Genomic DNA, 22,707 nt, shown 5'->3' with positions numbered 1-22,707 from the left:
TCCATTTTACAGCAATGTTTTCAACAATGCAATGCTTCCTTAATATGGGAGAATCCCTTCATTACAGAACTGAAATTTAAAACCTGATTTTTCACTTGACACTATCCCCAACTCTGTGCAATCAGTAAGAAAAGGCAATAAGTGAAATATTATTTAATATTAGTATGACTGAAAACAACTAAAATTTCCATTATTGTATTAACATTTTATTATAAAGCTCTTTGCCATAAATTTTAACTTTCACCATTTGATAATTGGAAGCAAAAGTAATTATTTGGAAAAAGAAAAAAGAAAGAAAGGAAAATAAATTCAAAAATTAAATATTGTAATAAAATACATTTTGTTCCTTTTTTTTTTTAAATTACCCTAAAACCCTAAATATGAATTCAGCCATATATCTTAGTTTTTATCCTATTCATGTAATATCTCTTAAATCTTATTGGTTTTGAATAGAAAATCTCTGAAAGTCACCAATAGGAAAACAAAATCGGAATTTAATATTTCATCTTATGTAATAATCTTAAACTTATTTGTATTTTTATTCTTTAAATGCTATTCTAGAATAAATTCTGTAAATTTTTAATGCATTTCTTTGCTCAAATATATATTAATTAAATTATGGTTAAATAATTACACAATTTAGTTATTATTTTGTGGATTTTATATTTTGTTGCAGTTTTCAGTTGAATCTTTATAACTGTATTTATATCTGATCTTGATTTCTTTTTAATAAACTGTTTTTTTTTTCTATTGCTACGTACTTCCTTTCTTTTTGAGGATTCCATCTCTATCTTCTCATAATTTCACGATAATCTGTCACTCTTTTTTTTTTTAAAAACATTTCACTCTTCAATTATTTGTTACAAATTGCTTCTCCTGGTTAGATTAGCTAGTTCAGGAGTTTTAAAAGAGATAATCTGAATAATTTAGAGGTTCCTATCTTGATCAACCTTGTGGAATTCTTTTGAATATTGGTTTCTAAAGAGGAAACCATAGGTGGTGGTGGTGGTGGTGGTGGTGATAGAGGGGATGTTGCAATAATCGTGATTTTTATATATTTTATCAATCCCAGTACAGTTTGAACTTAGAAAGATGAGGCAACAAACTAGATTTTATCAAGCATGATGTAGTCAGCTTTCCACTGTCTGAATTATTTTGATCCTGCATGGATGATTTTTCTTTTTAATTATATTTCCTTTGTTTCTTTTTTTGTTGATCTTCTATAAAATAAGTTTTGAGCTATTTTTATAAACCAATCTTTTAAGACAGCAGAAGTCATGAATATTTACTTGGTGCTGTGTCGGCTTCAACATTTGATATTCAGAAGAGGAGAGGCTCGTTAAAAAAAAAAAGGGAGGAAAAAGAGCCAAACTTGTTGTTTTCAATTTGGTTTTCCTGCCTGTCCTCACCTTTGGTCTTGAATGTTGTGTAATGACCGAAAGAGTAGAATCGCGAATACAAAGCAGCCGAAATGGAGTTCCTTCGAAGGACCTCTGGAATAACATTATTCAACAGGGTGCATAGCTTTGAGATCAGGGAGTCTCGGCTCCAGTTCTACAGTCAGGTAATTAGAATGTTGCAGGAACAAATTGCAAGGCAGATTCTTCACACGAAGCCAACCAGTAGGAAACCTAAGGGTAGTCCAAGAATGAGATGGTTTGATAAGAATATGGATAGTCTCAGTTGGTCACACTTGGGAATCCAGCCTGAATGTCTAATAATGGTTGCTTCTGATAGGACCCTATAGAGGAGGTGCCTGACAACTCTACCCCTACGACCCTCCCTGGAATGGTGGATGGAGAAGATGGATGGATGAACTGATGGTTGGAAAGGTTGTTGGTACTTAAAATAATGCTAAATACATTATAAAACCAAGGCTGGGATTGAGCATGAATGGGTTGACTGGAAACTTTCCTTTGAATAATTGCCAAATCATGTTGAAGCTTAAGAATGGTTGCAACTTTACAAATTTTGTATGAAGTTTCTCTTTTCATTTGTTTCACATACACACTGTATTCTTGGATACATTCATTTTCAAGTTAGTTATAAGCTGGGTAAAATGGTTTTTGATATTTCAGTATCTATGTTGTTTATTACTCGTCCTGTTTAACTAATTGAAGGACAGCTCTAAATGGTTAATTCACTTAATTTATTTTAAACTCTATTTTTCATAGAAATTAAGGTTATTTAAAGATCAAATATTCAGTTTTTATAATATAGACTTAGTCTTGAAAAATTTTTTTGCTGTTTTTACGTTTTGATTATTTGAAGTTGGTTTCTTACAAAGCATGTTTCTACATGATTAAGCCTCTTTTCTTTTTTTATAGATAGCTAATTATAATAATAATTTTCTTTTTTACTATTGGCAATTAACTTGTCTTAGTTCAAGATAGGATACTGGCATTTACTTTCTCTTGTTCTTTGAACATTTTGCCTACACATATAAAAAAGAATATTGGTAAAAGAAAAAATTTAATTATTGGGGTGGGGGAGGGGGGCAGTTTATTGCTTTACTACTTCAACCCCATTAGCTAATGATTAGTACCTTTACTAGTACTTCCCATAGTAATGTATTATCTATTAAGTATACTGTCAACTTTAGGGTAGGGTTATTGAAATGCTAAATGATTAATAGACTATTTTGAATCTTCTAGAGTTATTGCTTTCCTGTATATATATATATATATATATATATATATATATATACGTGTATGCATATATGGTACTAGCTCAAGTTTTGTTCTACCGAGGTCTTCTGTGTTTCAATCTTACTAATGTCCAGTAGCTAATACCTGTTTGAGCATTAAACATTGAAATTGTTATTGACCTTCCTTATTCTCAAATATTGCTTGTCGACCAAATATGTAGCATGTGCCTTGGAATCCTGCTCAGCTGGTCTTCTGGTCTTCTCTCTGACTGGTCACCACCACTACTTCCCTGTTTTAGTCCTCTTCTATAATCTCTTTCCATTTTTGCCATGACTTTGCTACCTGTGTGTATATGGCTCCTGGTGTAGACTAGTGAGTTTTATTTCCAGCCCGTCACAAGACATCCAGTAATGCTAGCAGCTCCATATCAGGTCTGGTATCTCCTGAGAGAGGGCGCACACGATCAAGGATAGGGGTGTCCCAGTCACAACGTAAGTAAGACTACCATGTCTGGTCCATATACAAATTCATTATCAACCAGTAGAAACAACTTTTAGAATTTCCTTCTATTTGTGTTTGTGTCAACAAGCTGTGTAAGAAATATCAAAGTCTAAATGATTAAACTTAAATTATTTGTCTAAACGCTCAATTAGCATTGGTACAGTCTTCATTATTCAGCTCAATATCTCATGACTGATTAGTTTAACATTAGCTACGTGGAAGACTGCTACATTGACTAATGTAGTTCAATCATTCTTTTGAATTATTTCGAATTTTGACCTTCAAAATTGTTAAGGTAGCTGTGCCCAGCACAACCACAAAACTATTAACTGGAACCAATGAAAGAGATTGTTTTGTTTCTTTCAGACTTTGATTGTTCCAAGAGACTGGGTTCCTGAAGCTTGAAGAATATGCATGAGATTCTTTACTGAACTCAACTCATCAATTCTAGGGACATAGCCAGGCTTTTACTTAATCCTAAATTTAAATTTGTTAATCCTAGTTTAGAATAGAGGCTATTCTTTGAAAGTAAAGAAACAAAATTACCTCAGCTAAAAGTAGCTGGTTTCATGATTATTTTGTATATATGCAAGTATTTTTTAATGACTATTCTCTGTATAGATTTTTATGATTCAGCATATGGCCAAAGTCTTTTTCCATACAATGGAAAACTGGTAAAAAGCATTATTGTGTGAATAGTGTTGGTTTGTCTGTGGAAACTACCCAATCTACTTAATATACCACTTAACTGATAGTGTATTCTTCTGGCTTGCTCTTTGGATGACAGTCTTAGAGTGGATGAGTCAAGATGGTCCGTGATGTTTCTGCATGGAGAGCTTTTTGGTCATCAGTGTGGCTGATTTGTAATGTGAAGTGTTCTCTTGCTACTCTAATCTTAACCTATTCCATTTTCAGCAGTTTTATGCCAAATACATTACTAAATTAGTCCATTTTCAATCACCTTTTGATCACACCAATTTGTTTTAATTTCTTTTATTTTTTAGTTGCTAAGTAATTCTAATTTGCAATAGACATTTAATTCCTGCTTATTATATTTTGTACAATCCTTTTTAGACTGTAACTCTAATACAGAATTATGGCTTAATTTTTAATTTATATTACATTTTGCAGTTTTCTTTTTCATAATGTTCAGATTGTTTCTAAACTGGATTTTAATTCTGACATCACATAACAACTAGCAGAAGTTTAGAAATTAAATTTTCTACTGCAAAAGTTAACATATTCCAAATTATGAACTGATTTTATGAATTCTATCATTCTTTAGAATTGTCATTTTCATTGGGCCCACAGGCAAAGAAAAAGCAAAAACAATAAATAAAATTTAAAAAAATAACATTTTGAATGCAAATTTTTTTTATATTTTACACAATTATTTTTGTTACACAGCCATAATTTAACATCTTGATATCTATTACCAAAAAATTTAATGAACACAAAAACAAAATTGGTATTTTTTGTGTGATATGAATTGGTGTTGTATTGTGTTTGTGTGTGTGTGTTACAACTATGTGATTATGTGACTTATTAAACACTTTAAACATACAGGTTTTTACTGTCTCTCGGCCCTAATATTTTCTCAACATTTTTATATAAATAAAAAGAAGTGCATGACTTAGTGTTAAGATGTTAGACTCATCGTAAACTAATAGTTTTGAGTCTGAGACCAGGCAGCACCTTGTGTCTTTGGGGTAAAAAACCCCAGTTCCTTTCACACAATTCCAGTCCACTCAGCTGAAAATGAGTACAGGCAACAGCTGAGGGCTAATCCTGTGATGGATTGATCCCAATGAGAGGGAAGTGTAACTTAGACATCATGGAAACTATATGTTCCAACCTAAACAGCTTTTAGACCCAAGAAAAAAAAGAGAAAGAAGCAATGTTCAGTTTTAGTTTAGTAAACTAGAAATAGCAATTTCTTTCAAGACCTTATTCATTACTTAAATTAATCAACTGTTTCCCATAATTGGTTTTTAATTTTCTTTCATCAAGTAATTTTCTATTTTTAGAAGCCCTCAGATAATTGTTAATATTTCCTCAATATGGAAAAAGGTTTCTTCTGATTTACTTGGGCATTTTGTCCGAAAGTAAAAATTCAAAAGTACACGTCTTGAAGTAATTTATCTTTCTTGTATTTTCTTGGGTTTTGTGTTTGATAGTCACCTAAAATTATTATTGCTAGAAAGGAAAAGATGATATGAAGAGAAATTTTTTTCTTTTTTTTTTTTTGTAAAAGGTATTTTGAAATTGGGTTTTGGAAAGCATTGGTTGTGATTGAGACAACAATGAATTATCATAAATGAAGGTTGAACTAATAAATGGTCATTATTTTTATAATGTCCCCCCCCCCCCCTATTAAAAAAAGATATACATATTGTCTATACTAGTGAAAAAATGCCATAAAATAACAAAATTGTGAGCACTTTTAGCAGCTGCTTTATTTACTCCTGTCGATATAATTACAGCAAGTAGCCGATCTGGCTCTCCATCTTCTCGAGTAGGCTACAGTCACCATGGCACTTCACACCACTCTACACACCACTCAATAAGTACGCCAAAAGCAAGGCGTTCAGCTATACCTAGAAGTCAAGGTACTAGTCGTGAAACCAGTCCTAATCGGTCAACCTATGGTGAGGTTTTTACATTTATCTTGATAATTGATGGAAGCTTGATTTTACTTGGCAGTCTGATGTAATTTATAGAATAACTTGTAATGTGATGTGTAAAATATTGTCTGATAAGGTGTTTTTGTTGCATTTATTGTTTCATTATGTAAATATCTTTTTCTAAAATTATAGCTCTCTCTAGTCATTATGTAGGCTTTTTTTTTCTTCTATGTTTTCCTAAGTTTCATTTTGAACCGAACTTACCTTTTCTCATTGCTTCTGACAGGCCGTGAAAGACGATTAAGTGGGAGTAGACTTTCGACACTACAAAAGCGTAAGTTTTTTTCCTTGTCTGAACATCAGTTGAAATGAAATCTCTTACTGAATCAGTTTCAAGTATGTAAAGGGATGCTTTATAAGATTGTACTTTCAAAACTGTTGAAAGAAGAGCTTTGTTTAGTAACAGCTACATAATTATTGGTCTCTGTTCCTTACAGGTGGCTGGCCCTGGGTCATATTTACACTGTCTCCCCTCTTCCTTGCCATTCATTCTTTTCTCCTCTTTCTATCACATGTACTATTAACCCCATCCTCTGATGCAAGACAACTACTGTGCACAGTCCTTCTTCCCTAAAGTGTTATCCTTCTGGAATTCTCTCTCTGCACATGTCTCTTCTTCAAAATGTTAATATCTCTGGTCTCAGAAACCTGCACCTTCCTCCAGATTTAGTTTGGAAAATTATTAAAGGGGATGTTTTGTCTTAAGAAAATAAAGTGAAACGAACCATTGCACTGTACAAAATCTGTAAACTAATCCCTACATCGGTGGTGTTAGTGTGATTATTGGGAGTTACAATCTAAAAATATTATAGTAAACAGGATGACTGCATTGTGGAGTGGGTGGATAGTAGTAAAAAAAAAAAAAATGTGTTAGTGTCCAAAGTCACCAAAAGATGGATGTCAGTACTGTTTATAAAATCAAACCAAGAAAGCATGACTTACCTGCCAGTGAGTGACTGTAGAATTGAAATCAAAATGGCCGTGTTGTAGAATTTATGCTAAAAGGTCATGTGACAATTACCCAGAAGTACTTCTGGGTCACATGACCTTTTAGTATAAATTCTACAACACGGCCATTTTGATTTCAATTCTACAATCACTCACTGGCAGGTAAGTCATGCTTTCTTGCTTTGATTTTATAAACAGTGTTGACATCCATCTTTTAGTGACTTTGTACACTAACACATCTTTTTTACTTTTGTCTACTTATTCCATAACGTTTTGACCTTGTTTACTATAATACTATAATATTTTTAGATTGTAATTCTTAATAATTGTATTGATACCATTAGTGTATGGATTAGTTTACAGATTTTGTCTCTTCATATATATTTTTATTTCTCATGTTTATGTTTATTCTTTGAATGATTTTAGGTATTTTCTTAGGGATTTGTCCCGAACAGTGACTGATTTGGGGAGTAAAATCATTTCCCCGTTCTAATGAACTCGGATAGAATTTGCTTATGATTTTATATAGTCCTATTTCAACCATGAAACGCGCATAGTCTATGTACTAGCACTAACTTCTATACATTTATACTTCCGTACTGTATATTATTGTATTAATTATTTCTGTCCAAATTATAAATTTGACTTTTAAATTTTTTAAATTAATATTTCTATGATTTATTTATGTAATATATTATTTAATTTAAAGTTTAGATTAAAATTTTAGATATAATAAGATGGTATAAGCCTCACAGCATGGATTTGGACGGGTTCTGAGTTGTAGAGTGGTGGTTCGTCTCTAAATTAGTTATATACATATATATTATATATCAGGAAACCTGGTGTAATATTATACCGATTTTTGCCTGTAAGGTTGGAATAAATTTTTTATTTCCTAATATTATTACTATATATATGTGGGATTTTCGAGCGGGATCGTTGCTGGTGCGCCTGGACTGGCTCTTGTGTGGGTGATACATGAGGTTTCTCGAGCGAGATGAGCGTGGCCGTTGCCAGTACCGCCTGACTGGCCTTCGTGCGGGTGACACGTAAAAGCACCCACTACACTCTGAGTGGTTGGCGTTAGGAAGGGCATCCAGCTGTAGAAACACTGCCAAATCAGATTGGAGCCTGGTGTAGCCATCTGGTTTCACCAGTCTTCAGTCAAATTGTCCAACCCATGCTAGCATGGAAAGCGGACGTTAAATGACGACGACAACGGTGTGTGTGGTTGTTTTTTTTACCTTGAGTTCATCTGTATTTCTATATTTCTGTAATGTGTAGTTCTACAACCAAGGGAATTTGTTCATAATGCCTGTTTTGATAACATATTGTTATGCTCTGAAGTATAATGTGATTGTGGGACAGGTAACTCTAATCAATATCCAGAGAGTAATACGGCCTATAAAGATGTTGTTTTTGAGTTCAATATGTGAGACAGTTTTTGAAAGACTCAAATTTTTCCAATTTCTAGCCAATGTGATAACCCAAAGAGTGCTTAGACCCGGCTCTGATTCAGAAGCTGCTATAGCAGATGCTTTGGTGAGTTATTCATTTTTTTTATCAAACTGGAAAATTTTTAAACAAAATTTTCCGTTTTTTTTTTTTTAATTCTTTCATTCTTTTAATTGTTTCAGTCATTTGACTGTGGCCAAGCTGGGGCACTGCCTTTAGTTGAGCAAATCAACCCCAGGAGTTATTCTTTGTAAGCCTAGTACTTATTCTATTGGTCTCTTTTGCCGAACTGCTAAGTTACGGAGATGTAAACACACCAGCATTGGTTGTCAAGCGAAGGTTTTCTTATTCATAAGCTCTTAATCTTTATATTTCGCACTGTTGCTTCCAGGAGGCTTCATAAATAATTTTTCTCCTAAGCTTTCAGTAAAACAAATTTGAAAATGAATCTTGATTTTATTTTTTTTTTTTTTTTTTTTTTTTTTTGAAGTCTTTTTGTCTTCTATAAACATTTTATTTTTAAAGGTAATTTTCATCAGTTGTCTCTTGACACTGTTTTCCACGTTTTAATAACCAAATGTATCTAAATATCTTATTTGTTTATTCTAAACAAATATTACAAACTCTAGTTTAATTGTTTTCTAAAGAACAGATCCTAAAACTGCTTGATTTTATTTCAGGGAGATATAACACAGCGTGGCCTCGGCCAGGTGAGCTACGTTAATCCTATGTTTGCTGTCCATAAAGTGTCCTCCAGCATGAGTTTATTTTGTCAAATGTTTTCAGCTAAACAAAAATTCGACATTTTATACTAATTTATTTAGCATTCCTGTTTGTGTTGTCTGCCTTTTTTTCATTTCTTTCAAGATCTATATTTTTATTTGTCTATTTCTTTTTCTTTTCACTACTTTTTTAAAAGTTTTCTTTTTCCTTAATTTGTATTGGTTAACTGAATTCAGTGAAAATTTCTTCCAAGTTCATTCTCCAAAGGTTTTTGCCTAATGTCAGTTTAGACAATCAAATCAACAAAGCTGAATTTGTCCAGACCATGTCTCTGATGCTCTCTCTGTCAGCCCCAAGTTTCTTCCACTTTTCTCTATTTGAGTGTTACAGATCATTACTCACTGACATTCGTTATAAGAACACTTTAATTAGAAAAGAAACATGAAATTTACAGTTCAATAAAGTTATCAAAACTTAATTCCAACTATTACACGTATGACTATATCAAGCCATAGGATGCCTGTGAGTATGGTAGCAGCAACACCACTCCAAATGTGGGTGCAGTAGTCCTTTATAGGCCTCACTTGACCCTTATAGAGTGTCAGAAGCTGTTGGGGGCTAAAATATCTTCTGGCTCTGAAGGGCTAGTTTTTGGGATGCTCTACTAAAGATGTACTTTCACTGAGAGAGACTCAGTAATAGTGAGGCCTAGCATTTGGAGTGACTGTGAGAGCTTGAATTCAATGCTACACATTTTGAGGGTGTGTGAGGCAGTGGTGCCTAAGTGTTTTTTTTTTTTTTTTTTTTCAATGTTAAGAGACAAGATTTGTATAACCACATCAGAGGATGCTCTCAAAGATCTTTGTTTATGGAACGAATGTAGGTTTAATATGTGATTTGTAAAGCGCATGTGTGTGTGTGCTGCATGCTCAAGGAAAGGTAGGAACGAATGAAGGATTATGGTATCTGCCAAAGAACAGGTCTTATTGGATGTGGCAGCAAGTATCTCATTGATGTAGAGATAAGGAAGAAGAAAAGGGTTTTGATGTTGATTCCTTTTTCTTTAAGCTAAATAAATTTTAAAAAATCAATGCCTAACATCAGCTAATCTTTGTGTTTTCAATTTCTTAAGCAAGTTTCAATGGTGGTATCTGGCCATTTTCCTTACTTCCATGCCCTTAATTCATTTATATCAAGACAAATTTTCATTTGTTTCCATTTCTCTACAAAATATTCAGTCATACTAATGCTATTGTAATACTAACCACCTTTCCTAAAAGTAGCTTTCACATCTTAATTATTCAACTACTAATATATAATTTTATGACTCTACGCAGTGCTTCATCTTATAGTTACTAAATCTTTGTTTATATTTAAGCAATATATGAGAGTGATTGACAGAAATGGAGAGAATGCTTTTCAGCTTGATGCCCTTCTATATTTTCTGCTTGGTTGAGGAATAAAATGATTTGTTTTGCTGTTCAATCTGTCTTCTAAACTACGTTTACTTTTCTAGCCATCAGAATTTTGCTCAAAAACAGTAAATCTATCTATGTATATGGGAAAAATAGACGTTTACTAAAAATAAAACTGCAGCAATTATAACAACATTAAGAATTTTGCTCAGTATTTAAGTTAAAAGCAAATGAAAATACATTAAATTATACAGGTTTTCATGTTTGCATACTCATGCTGTACATTCTTTATGAAAAGTGTGTTTGCATGTACCAGATGGAACATACGTGAAGCATGGTTTAAACATTTAATCTGTTGCATGTTGCCTTTTGTTGAAGCACTTGGTATGCATGTAAATGTTTGCAAACAGGATTAATTTTAAATGTTAAGTTGTACATATCTAGGTGAGATGTTTGTCAGTTGCTAATTAATTTAGTAACACCTGCAATGTTGTGTTCGACCTCAAAAGCAGTTAACTTTTAGAAATCAAGTAAATTTGGGTTTTTTTTTTTTTTTTTATGGAAAAGTAGTTGGGTTTCTTAGGACAGTTCTATGCTCTGATTCAAGTCAAGTCTTTTGTTCATATTAGTAGTTCAACTAGTAAAAGTAATGGCAGGGTGGGAGTTGATGGAATATTGGTTTATTTGTTATAGTGTGACTATGCATGGCTTAGTGGTTAGGATGTTTAGCTTATAACCACAGTCATGGGTTCATATCCTGAAGAAGGTGGCATGCTGCGTCCTTGAGCAAGGCATTTCATTTCACATTACTTTAGTTTACTCAAATGGCACGAGCATCAGTCATGTGCTGGTTCAGTTCTCACTGCCACCCACCTCTTTCTACCCCTATCAAGCTAGTTCAAAGGGTGGGGATGGACAAGATGTAGTCTGTCATCTCACAACTACATTGGTACCCTAAACAATCCCTAACATCCTGGTACTTGTTACCAAACCATACTCAGTCTTGAACGACAGCTGACAGTATTTTTCTTTTTTTATTTAATTTAATATGTTCATATCTTTTTAATGCAAACCTACTTTCATAACGAAGAAGGATTCATATGTAACCTTTAATTCCATGTTTTGTTTATTTTTGTCCGTCTTTTTTAAAATTTCTCATCTATTTCTGCATTAATGGTGCCTGCTATGCAACTTAATAATTATGCTTTATAATCTGTGTATTGTTGTACTCTTTGTCCAACTAATATGAAACATTATAAATCTATCTCACCAAACTCCATCCATATGTGCAGTTACATTCTTCCTTTAATGAACTACAGCTTCCATTTTCTCTCATTTGTATGCAATTTATTTACTTTTGTTTATTTTAAAATTTTCTGATTTATTTCTTTATTAATAGTGCTTGCTATGCAACTTATGTTTTAGAATTCAGCTCTTTAAACTCTGTTTCCAACTGGTATAACTCCTTCAACTTCTTCTCACCACAATATATATACCCTGCGTTACAGACAGCAATCACACTTGTGTCTTGTGGTGCATATAGAGCACTACATACACAACACATCTCTACTACATTCTGCATCCAACATACACCGACTCCTCTTCCCACATGCAAACACACATTACACATTAATACCTAACATATCCCCCCCACCCCATCCATCATCGATAAACCCGTTTTGTATGGCATACATCACTGCCCCCATCTACCCATCGTGCTGGTCCCAGTGTACAATTTGGTATATGTGATGCACTGCATATGGGATGTCCTTGCCTTCGTGCTCTGCTCCCTCACACTGTATGCTTCCCTTCCATCATTTAATGTCACCATACTCTCATGCATGCATATCACATGCACCTTCTGTCATTCATAATGTACACCACACACCCCACCATGCTGCACAGGCTGTGCATCTCACCCCCCCCCCCATGCTACATACTGACATCCATACACTGACACATCACTCTCATCAAAAAGAAATCCATATGATACCAACCAAGTATTCAAAACCCCTACTTAATCCTAGTATGTTCTATCAATTTGTCTTTTATTTTCACAGTTATTGCTAATGATTTACTTATTTCTGGAATTTATTAATTAACTTTATATAGTCTTTTATATTCCAACAGCAATCATCTCTACGCAAAAGGTATGAGAGTTACGATTCTGATGATGCTGGCAGTGAAACTTCAAGTCTTTGCTCAGAGCGTTCCTTCAGTTCTTATGGCCGTACATCAGAGGTAAGTACCACTTAGCTGCTTACATTTTCTCTTTAAAGCCACTCTTCCTTTTTACAGCTTAATTTCAAAATTATCACAAAAATTTTGTAAACTTCCTGAATAGATTTAATTCTAATTCACTGAAATGTGTCTGTGAACACATCTCAAAAAATTGTTTTATTTGCAGTTTCTGTTTTTTTTTCCCACCAGTCATTAAAAAGAAGGTAAACATTCTTCAGCAATATTTATCTTCTTGATTATTTATTGCCTGAAAATGGAAATAATTGAGCAGCAGGTAACTAGGTATAAATAATTTTATTTTATTTCAATTGCAATGAAGTGTACACCATTAGAGACAAAATATGGAACTCTTCAGAAGAATAGTAATACTCATATGAATATATTTGAAACAAAAAATTCTGCAGTAATAACCAATTTAAATCTTCAAATCTCACTTGTGGTTGAGATTTGACGATTATCATCCTCTACTTTGAAATAGCTGGTTTTGTTTATAAAACCATTTTCGGTTTCTTATTTTCTCAAAATCCTTCTCTTTCAGTATTTACGAGGGTGAGTCAAAAAGTAATGCCATTTTGTTTAGGACAGGTATAATTACCAACACAGGAACATGTATCATACATCAAAATGAAGCTTATGAGTTTATTTTTCCTTTTGGCAAGAAATCGACCAGAATGACACCTTGAGCATCCCAAAAGACAGTCACCATGATTTTTCCAGCTGACTTTTGCATCTTGAACTTTTTCGGAGGTGGTGATCGTAGAGTGGCGCCATTCCATTGACTGCCCCTTTGGTTCCAATTCATAATGATGAACCCAACTGTTTCATCACCTGTTACGAGCCTTCTAAAGAAGGTGTTGTCTCTTTGATTTTGTAGTGAAGAAGTGGCTCAAAGAACAGTCAACAGAATTTTACAGGGCAGGGATACATGCTCTCATTCAAAGCTGGAACATTGCTATTGAGAGAAACGGTGACTATGTTGAGAAGTAGGGATGTGATCCACAGAGGACCAGCTTCATTTTGATGTACGATACATGTTCCTGTATTGGTAATTATACCTGTCCTAAACAAAATGGCATTACTTTTCGACTCACCCTCGTAGTTTTGTTTGTTTTTGTGTCTCTTTTCCCCTCCTTTCAAACATTAAGAGGCCCAGCATTTGCCATTTCTGGCCTCCTTTTAAGTTTTCCTGGATAATTCTTCCGTAAATAATGTTTTTGAAATATATATAGCAACAACAACCTGACAGATTTTTTTTTTTTTAACTTTTGTCATTGTGAACTTTAGAATTCTATTTCTCATGTGCGTATTCATAAAATTCAAATCTAACCAAAAGATCTCCCCAAATGTGCCACCAATCTACCTTTGCAAATCTCGGATTGGATGTCTGTTAAGTCAAGAAGTAATAAGTTCACAGTGCATTTCTGGTTTCTTAATACTTTTACTGAATTACTTTCTCACACACATTCTATTATATGATACATAAGTTGGCGAAATGGTATGTTAGTTTATTTTAACTATGGGCACATTTTCCTTTTCAATTTTGCATTTTGTCTATTTTTTTCTCCTTAATTTATATGTAATTTAACAATAGCAACTGTTTCTCAGACAAACTAACAATTTGTTGATATTCCTTGCTTTCTTTACTGGAGAGAGGAGATTCGCAAAGCAAAGATTCTAGTGCAAATGAGCAGGTAACGTTCTTTGTGAAGATTGGACTTTTACTATTTTCTTTCTTAGCTTTCTGAATATGTTATTTGGTTATTTTGCATGCCTGCTTGTACTGGACAGTATTTTTCATTATTTTCTCTGTCCAAAATCAATATTTTTTAGATGGGGGTCCACCAAAAAAAAGAAAAAAAAAAGAAAAATCATTATTTTTCATGCTTTGCTTCAATGATATATATAAAAAAAAAGAAAATTAATTTAGCCAAGCAATATGTATGTTCATGCTAGAGCTTAGGCACTATGAAGGAATGCATCAAGATGTATGCATACATGCAAATGATGATAAAGAAATGCATTCATTTGAATCAAATTGATGGAGATCGTTACATTATTCAGTTTGAATTTTGGCAGCTTTTATTCTCAGGGATTCAATTAAACAGATTCTGAATTCTAAAACCCTTAAATCAATGTCCCTCACATACTGGGAATAATCACAAAATGGCAGTTCAGTGTATTTCTACAATTGTTGCCAATTAGCTTTTGCTAATTGGTGAATTGTCATCTCTTGTTGATCATAATGGTTAAAACAAAATGGAAATAGCTTTACTGGAGAATTGAGTTTCCCAAAAAACCAACTTGAAAATATTGATTTAATTATTTAGAAGCATTATCTGGAGATGTTGGACCAGTTCTTATTGAACATGCCATAAACCTGCAGATTGGATGATATGCATTTATGTTGCAGATAGCTCAATTCATATCATCATGTCGTTAGTACTCTCATTAATTAATGTTATAAGAATGACACATCATCGTTGGCTATTAATCACCTGTGATCACTTATAAGTAATAATAATAAGAGCTAGCATGTATCACAAACTTGGTGAAAGCCCGATCCATACTAATTTCTCCCAGTAGTGTTTTCATGAGAGTAGTTGAAAGCCATAACTAGTCGTATTTCTTGTTCATTTGCATCTACTAACACTGTTAAAGTGATGGACATTTTTGTCTAGCCTAGTTAACTATAATTCATATTTGAGTGCACACAGCCACATGTGTCTCCTTGCTAGCATGGGTTGGATGGGTCTGCTGTAAGTGTAGATGTTTTCATTTCGATGAATGGATTCCCTTCCTAGCATGAAGTATTTCACCTTGAATTGGGTCTGACACTTTACATAACGGTCACCTAGATTAGGGCTTATACAGTAACAGACTTTTACCAAAAGTATAAAGCAAAGACTGGAGAATTTGGACTATGAATCTAATTTTTATGTCATGATTTCAAAATTGTCTTTTATGACTGTAAGAAATGAAAAAGTGGTGAGCTGGCAGAATCATTACTGTGCTGGGTAGAATGCTTAACAGCATTTCGTCTGTCTTTATGTTCTGAGTTCAAATTCTGCCATGGTTGACTTTGCCTTTCATCCTTCCAGAGGTTGATAAAATAAGTACTAGTTGCACACTGGGCTCAATGTAATTGATTTACCTCCTCCCCTGAAATTGCTGGCCTTGTGCCAAAATCTGAAACCAAAAAGAAATTAAAATTAAAAAAAAATTTTTTAATGTGATTTCAGTCAATTAAAGCTTATTTATGTATTCATTAATTATTTTTTACTTCTGCTGTTTCAATGTTTCTGAAGAGTTTTTGGTTACAATACTGTAAAATCCCCCCCCCCCTTTTTTTTAAAAATATAATCTTAATTTTTTTAAAAGAACACAGCATGAATTGCTTAATTTATATATTTTTCAACATTTAAAGTGAAGATTATAAGTGAGATTAATGTGTTAAGATAGCTACTCTTAATCTTATCACACCTGTGTACTTGGAGTTATTAAAATCGGAAAATGAAAATTCAAAAGTAAATTATCATTTTGTTTCCTAATTGACATTTTTTTTTTGTCTCCCATCTTCACCCCCCCACCCCAACGCACTGGAAGGCTGCAACGTTTTACATTGAAAAGCTTTTAGTTGTTTAGTTTATTTGATTGTGGCTTTTTTCAGTTTTTGATGTTTATAAATCACCCACCTCATTTTTTATTGTGTTGCAGTTTCATTCTTTTTTTTTTTTCCTCCATCATAGACACATATTGTAAAGATGTAATAATGACAGGGTATCTTTTAATTATTATTTCACAGGATATTTATGAAATCATTCGAAGCTTATCAAGCAGCTCTCATACTGAACGCAAAGAAGGCCTTTATGGATTGAAGAATGTGTTATTGGGTGCACGTGTTCTTAAGTGAGTACAAGTGTAGCTTGGGCTTTTTAGTTCCATCTCCTTCACCTTGGGTCAATCATTAAAATTTGACTACAAAATTCATCCTTTTGAAAATTGTTCTGATTGCTTCTGTTAAGTGGTACCTAGGGCAATGAGAACAAGCTTCAACAAATCAAATTTTTTGTTTTTGTCAGAGATGAAAATTAAGGAAAGTTTTGATATTGATTTTTGTATTTTTAAGGTAATGTAATGTCTCAAAGCAAGTATTAGCATACTATTGTCTGTAAAAGTATTTGAAGCTTTCAGAATGAATTTTTTGTATGAGATTTTAATTGAAATATATTTTTCCAATGTTTATTTCAGTCGAGTGGAATTAAGGAAGGTGACAGAAATATTTACTCGCATGTTCCATGATCCAAGCAACAAAGTAAGATACTCTTATTATCATTATTATTTAATCTGCATTCTGTTTGTCCCTTTCTGTCACCATTCTCTCTCCTTATGGCTTCTCACCATCCTTTCCACACAACCTCATCACCTCAACACTCATTTCTCCCTCTTTGCCCTCTTCCATCAAACCCCAATCTCCTCTTAACCTGTAATGTCCCTGTCCTCTCAGCTTCCCTGGATCAGTGTTGGTCCCATCCTTGTTTCAACCTTTTAATATTCAGATTTCTCTATCAAATGTAATGCTTATTTATTCGCATCCTTTTCAATTAATCCTGCATTATCTTGTAGCTCTGAGGTTTTGATAATGTGATTGTTTTTTTTTTAGAAGGACATTGTAGGGTAGGTGTGAGAGACCTAATATGGGTGGTTTAGCCCTTTAAGCATTCATATTTCTTTGTCAAATGTAATGCTTGTTTATTTACATCGTTTTGAATTAACCATGCATTATTCCATAGCTTCAAGATATCAATGATATGATTGTTTTATTCTTAGATTGATATTATAGGGTAGATGGGCAAGGCTGGATCTACTTAGTTTGAACATAAAACAGGGAGAATATTTTGGTTTAAATATTAAAGGGTTAAACATAAAACAGATAAAATATTTGGGCCGGTTTAAATGCGAGAGCGTTCATTTTGTAAAATAATGTAGAATATCATGCCTCTGGTCTTCTAATTTAATTAAAACCTTTAAAAAAAAAAAAAAAGAAATGACCATTACAATTCACATTTTCCAATCGTTTATAGTCTTGAATCTTTTTGCTTGTGTAAGAAATCTTTTTGATTTAACCCTTTCGTTACTGTATTTATTTTGAGATGCTCTGTGTTTCTTTTAATTACTTTAAATATAACAAAGAATTTAGTAAAATAACTTAGTTATCATTCAGCTAGTGTCAGGAACATAAATTGTGACTAAGGTTTGGAAGATTTTAATTCAGAACTTATGAAAACAAGACATTTGTACTAGGGAATCAGAAGTGGTCACAGCCAGGTTGGTATCAAAAGGGTTAAGAATTCTTTCTCTTTTATGTTTTAAACCTTTTCTTACCATATTTCTGTTGAGATATGTGTTTCTTTCAATTAATTTTAAATATAACAAAGAATTTAGTAAAATAAACTTAGTGATCATTCAGTTAATGTTAAGAACATAAATTGTGACTAAGGTTTGGTGGAAGATTATAATTCAAAACTTAGGAAAACAAGACATTTGTACTACAGAGCCAGAACCGGTTTCAGCCAGGTTGGTAACGAAAGGGTTAATTACAGTTCTGTTTACATTTTTTTTTTTTTTTTTTTTTTTCACTGCAGGTTCTCAGTATATTTCTCGATATTCTTGTGCTGTTGATTACTGTGCACACAACTGAATTGAATGACTGGCTCAACATATTGCTTACCAAACTTCTGAATAAGACTGGTACTGATGTACTTGGATCAATTCAAACTAAAATACAAAAAGCATTAGAAACTGTCAGGTAAGATATGAAATGATTCCTGCTACTTCATACAGCAGTGTTATGCATCTAAGATTCATTCATCATCATCACCATCATTGTTTAATGTCTGCTTTCCATGCTGGCATGGGTTGGACAGTTTGACTGAGGACTGGTAAGCCAGGCTCCAATTTTATTTGGCAAGGTTTCTACAGTTGGATGCCCTTCCTAATGCCAACCACTCCAAGAGTGTAGTGAGTGCTTTTACGGGCCACTGGCACAGGGGCCAGTCAGGCAGTACTGGCATTCCATGTTGGCATGAGTTGTTTGAATACTTATTATTGAGGCATTTTTTGTATAGCTGGGTGCCCTTTCTGTTGTCAAGCTTTACTTGTTTTTTCAAGTAAGGGATTTTAAAAATTACATTCTTCTTCACAACTGCAGAACTTCAGGATAATTTGTTTGTAGGGGACATTTAAAAAAATCACCATTTTTGCTTAAATGGTTTGTGAAGATGTAGAATGCATACATTCACATGCATACACAAGCAGATGATAGGCTTCCATGCAGTTTCCGTTTGCTAATTCCATTTATAAGTCATTGGTTGGCCTGAAGCTACAGTAGAAGACATGCTGTGAGATAACACTCTGTGGTTATGAAGTGAATTCTATATTCACATGGCCTGCACTTTTTAGGGTTTGGGCAATTTTTCACTGTTTTAAATGAAACATCAACTGAGAGTGAAGAGTTAGTCCCTATAACTTTTGAAAAACTCTTCTAGACTTGGAGATAGTATTAAAGGAGAACAGTATTTTTCTTACCAGTTTGAAATTCTGAGCATTAATATTTGGTGAGGGAGAATTCCTGGTAATGAGCTATTTTAATAATTCAGGCCACTTCAAATATTTGGGGTATTTTGTTAAATTAATTTCACATTAAATCATGTATGTTTTTAATGAAATTAAGTTTAAAATGATAATTGGATTTGGAATTGACAACTTTGTTTGTACAGTGAGAAGTGTGTGCAGTTAGATAGTGAAGTACATTTTATTAAATGGGAAACCCAAACACTAGACTGCCCAGCCTGATAAAGCTGAACCTACAGAACATGAATGTAGGGGGCATGAAGGGAACATGAACTGTGCAAGTCTAGAGCCAATTTCTTGCCTTCAGCCCCAGCTGACTACCCAGTGCCCTACATGCAGTTGAGCCTTGTGAACATACTTTGGATTGATTGACCACAGCTGGACAGACTGTATTCCGTCGTCTTCTCTTTGCTGATGTCCTTAGCCATCATTGACAATGATGGGCAGGCTAATAATTAAATGGCTTCTAAAATTACATTAGCAGATGTTTCCCAAGTCTATTTGATAAATGTTAATTAAATTTGAAAATACTTCCTGCCTTAATTATGATTTTGAGTTGACAGGTCGAAGTGAAGTGAACAAAGGTACTTTGTCCAAGAACTCAACAAGGTGACATGGTTGAATTCAAAACTATGAGCTTCATGCTCCAAAAACCCTTGTTACGCATTTGTTTGTTGTGAGTAGCTGGTGTATTACAAACATCCCGTGAAGCACTGCTTTTCAACCTGTTGAATAAATCCTGAAGATTTAACGACATAGTAAAGGGAGTACAATAAACAGGGATGGGACAAAGGAAGAACAAAAAAAAAAAAGTATATAAAATCTTCAAAGCTGCTCAGTACAATAAATAGCTGTGACAGAAAATGAGAATTATAGACATGAAATAATTTTCATTTTAACTTCTGAATAATGAATAATGATTTTTTTCTTTCTTTCTTTCTTTCAGGGAATGTTTTCCTTGCAGCCTACAATTTAGTATAGCTACCAGGTTTTGTATTGACCAAACACAATCACCAAACCTTAAGGTATTTTTAGCTATTTCTATCCATTCACTCCATTTCTTGTTTGTCTCTCTTGTTAATATCCTACAAGTGCTATTGACTATCATAGCTCTTGTTTTCTTTTGTGTGTGTGTGTACACACACACACACACACACACACACACTCATCATTTTCATTCTTGTACTTGGTCAAGGAGTTGTAAATAATGTCAGTTATACGCTGATATTTTCTGCGTCTAAGTTCAATTTCTAACAGTTTCAAGAGAAGCAATAAAAGTCAGTGTTTGTGTGTCCCTACAGCTTTGTGGTTTCAGAACCCTCCTTTTTTTATGTCAATCTCGATAGAATTGTAATTGTTCTTTTTGCATTATTATTTCACATGAGTTTTGCCATGCTGACCAGGGTTGGACAGGTGTCACAATGTTTCTTTGTCATCTAGCAAACACAAAAACAGAAAAAAAATAACCAGTTATGTTGCACAGTTCCCATAAGTGGATGCTCTTCCATACTTAGAAGCAGGAAGCCTCAAGTAAATGTTGCAAAGGAAAGAAAATGAGACTCTTCTGTTCTCAGAAATAGCCCTGCTTGATATGCTAAAAGAATAAAATGTTTGTATGAATTCCATTATATTGTAGCTTATGTAAATTATAAGTGGTTAGGAGGTGTGATGGGAGGACAGGCTGTCTGACAAAAGGAAAACTTTGTATGTAGAAGGTGCACAGGAGGAGTGAACTCATGAAATGTTTAAATGGTGAGGAAGACTCTAATTACAGAGATTCGATGGAATCTGTTTCCATTGTAATATTCTACTTCCTACTCTTCCACATTGCATGTTAGAAGGCTGCAGAAACTCGTCTGCTACAAGAGATTATTTCAAGTTTTGTATTTTTGTTTTCAGAGTATAAATATTAGTTAATTTAAATTGTGCATCCCCATGCATTAAGTTGATAATTGAAGACAGGCTTGTGCTGGTTGCCATCAAAGCTTCATATTCTTGGACCCTGCACTGCTGATTTCCTTGTGATAACTGTGGCCTGTCTGAGAAATAAACCCTGTAAAGTGGGGTGGCTGTTGTAGCAAGTGTTGCTGGCCATTCTCTACTGCAACACCTTTGCAATCATGTCAACAAGGTGTGGCTAAATGCACCATTTGTTCAACCCATTACCCCCTTGCATCTTCTGTTGCTTAATTCCACCCCTTTTGTTTTTCTTTTTCTGTTTCCGTGGTGAGTGAGTTATGTTTTTTTTTTTGTTTTGATAATTTAATCTTTTATACTTTTAATTTTTTTTTTTTTCTTATCTTCCTCTAAAAATTATGTCATTGATGTTGTGGTTCTGTCATTCTTTTCTCTTCTTGTTCCTTTGATGTTTGATAATGGATTAGGCATAATAGGTCTCAAAATTGCATCTTCTCATACACTATCCAATGATCTTATTCAAGTTATCCCAATATTATTAATTACTGAGATATACAATATGTATGCTTCACATTGGAATACACTGAAATACTCTAAAATATGCTTTTGCTATTAAGTTAGTTTGGCTGTTAGTTGTCTAAAGCTTTACCATTCTCAAGAGGTATCTTTGGTTACTCAGTTTGAGGTAATTTATTTTCTCTGATCTACTTACTGGACATTTGTAACTTATCTCAGAAATCCTCTTTATATATAAGCCATTTCTGATATTTGATACTCTTTCCCATGTTTGATGTGAATGAGTGGGCAACAAATAATTTGCTATTTATCCCTCTACCTTTTTTTTTCCTAAAAATATGCTACAAGCAGTCTGTGTGTGTGTGTGTGTGTGTGCACACGCGCGCACACACACACACGCGCACACACACACACACACACACACACACACACACACACACACACACACACACACACACACACACACACACACTATATATTAAATCTGAGCCTGATATAAACAGTGGCAATATGGAATTATAGCATAATTGCCAACCAAGTGTGACATCCTGTACAGGGGAGTGCTACTGACATTCATAGCCCCAGGCAGACATCTCTTCCAGCTGGCTTATGACGGAAGAGAAGTCTTCCTGGGGCTATAAACGTCAGCAGCACTCCTGTATAGGACGCCACACTTGGTTGGCAATTATGTTACAATATATGTGTGTGTATGTATATATATGTGTGTGTGTTTGTGTGTATTTGTGTTTGTGTGTATTTGTGTTTGTGTGTATTTGTGTTTGTGTGTATGTATATGTTTGTGTGTATGTATATGTATGTTTGTGTGTATGTATATGTGTGTTTGTGTGTATGTATGTGTGTTTGTGTGTATGTATGTGTGTTTGTGTGTATGTATGTGTTTGTGTGTATGTATGTGTGTTTGTGTGTATGTATATGTGTGTTTGTGTGTATGTATGTGTTTGTGTGTGTATATGTGTGTGTGTGTGTGTATGTGTGTGTGTGTGTGTATATGTGTGTTTGTATGTGTGT

The 22,707-nt window shown here is 33.8% G+C and overlaps 1 protein-coding gene across 1 annotated transcript in view; it reads left to right on the top strand.

Annotated features, from left to right (window-relative positions):
* The window catches only part of LOC106878380 (CLIP-associating protein 1-B), a 157,840-nt gene that overhangs the window by 109,074 nt on the left and 26,059 nt on the right, over nucleotides 1-22,707 (top strand). Inside the window, 9 exon segments of the mRNA XM_089364292.1 lie at nucleotides 3,038-3,139; nucleotides 5,633-5,797; nucleotides 6,060-6,107; nucleotides 8,256-8,323; nucleotides 12,505-12,615; nucleotides 16,418-16,521; nucleotides 16,864-16,927; nucleotides 18,258-18,421; nucleotides 20,192-20,270. Of these exon segments, the coding sequence (XP_089220418.1) occupies nucleotides 3,038-3,139; nucleotides 5,633-5,797; nucleotides 6,060-6,107; nucleotides 8,256-8,323; nucleotides 12,505-12,615; nucleotides 16,418-16,521; nucleotides 16,864-16,927; nucleotides 18,258-18,421; nucleotides 20,192-20,270 (905 nt within the window).

The sequence above is a fragment of the Octopus bimaculoides genome, chromosome 16 (assembly GCF_046866305.1).
Source record: "Octopus bimaculoides isolate indiv1 chromosome 16, ASM4686630v1, whole genome shotgun sequence".
NCBI lineage: Eukaryota > Metazoa > Mollusca > Cephalopoda > Octopoda > Octopodidae > Octopus > Octopus bimaculoides.
Note: the sequence above shows the minus strand (reverse complement) of the source record. Positions and strands in the feature narration are given on the sequence as shown.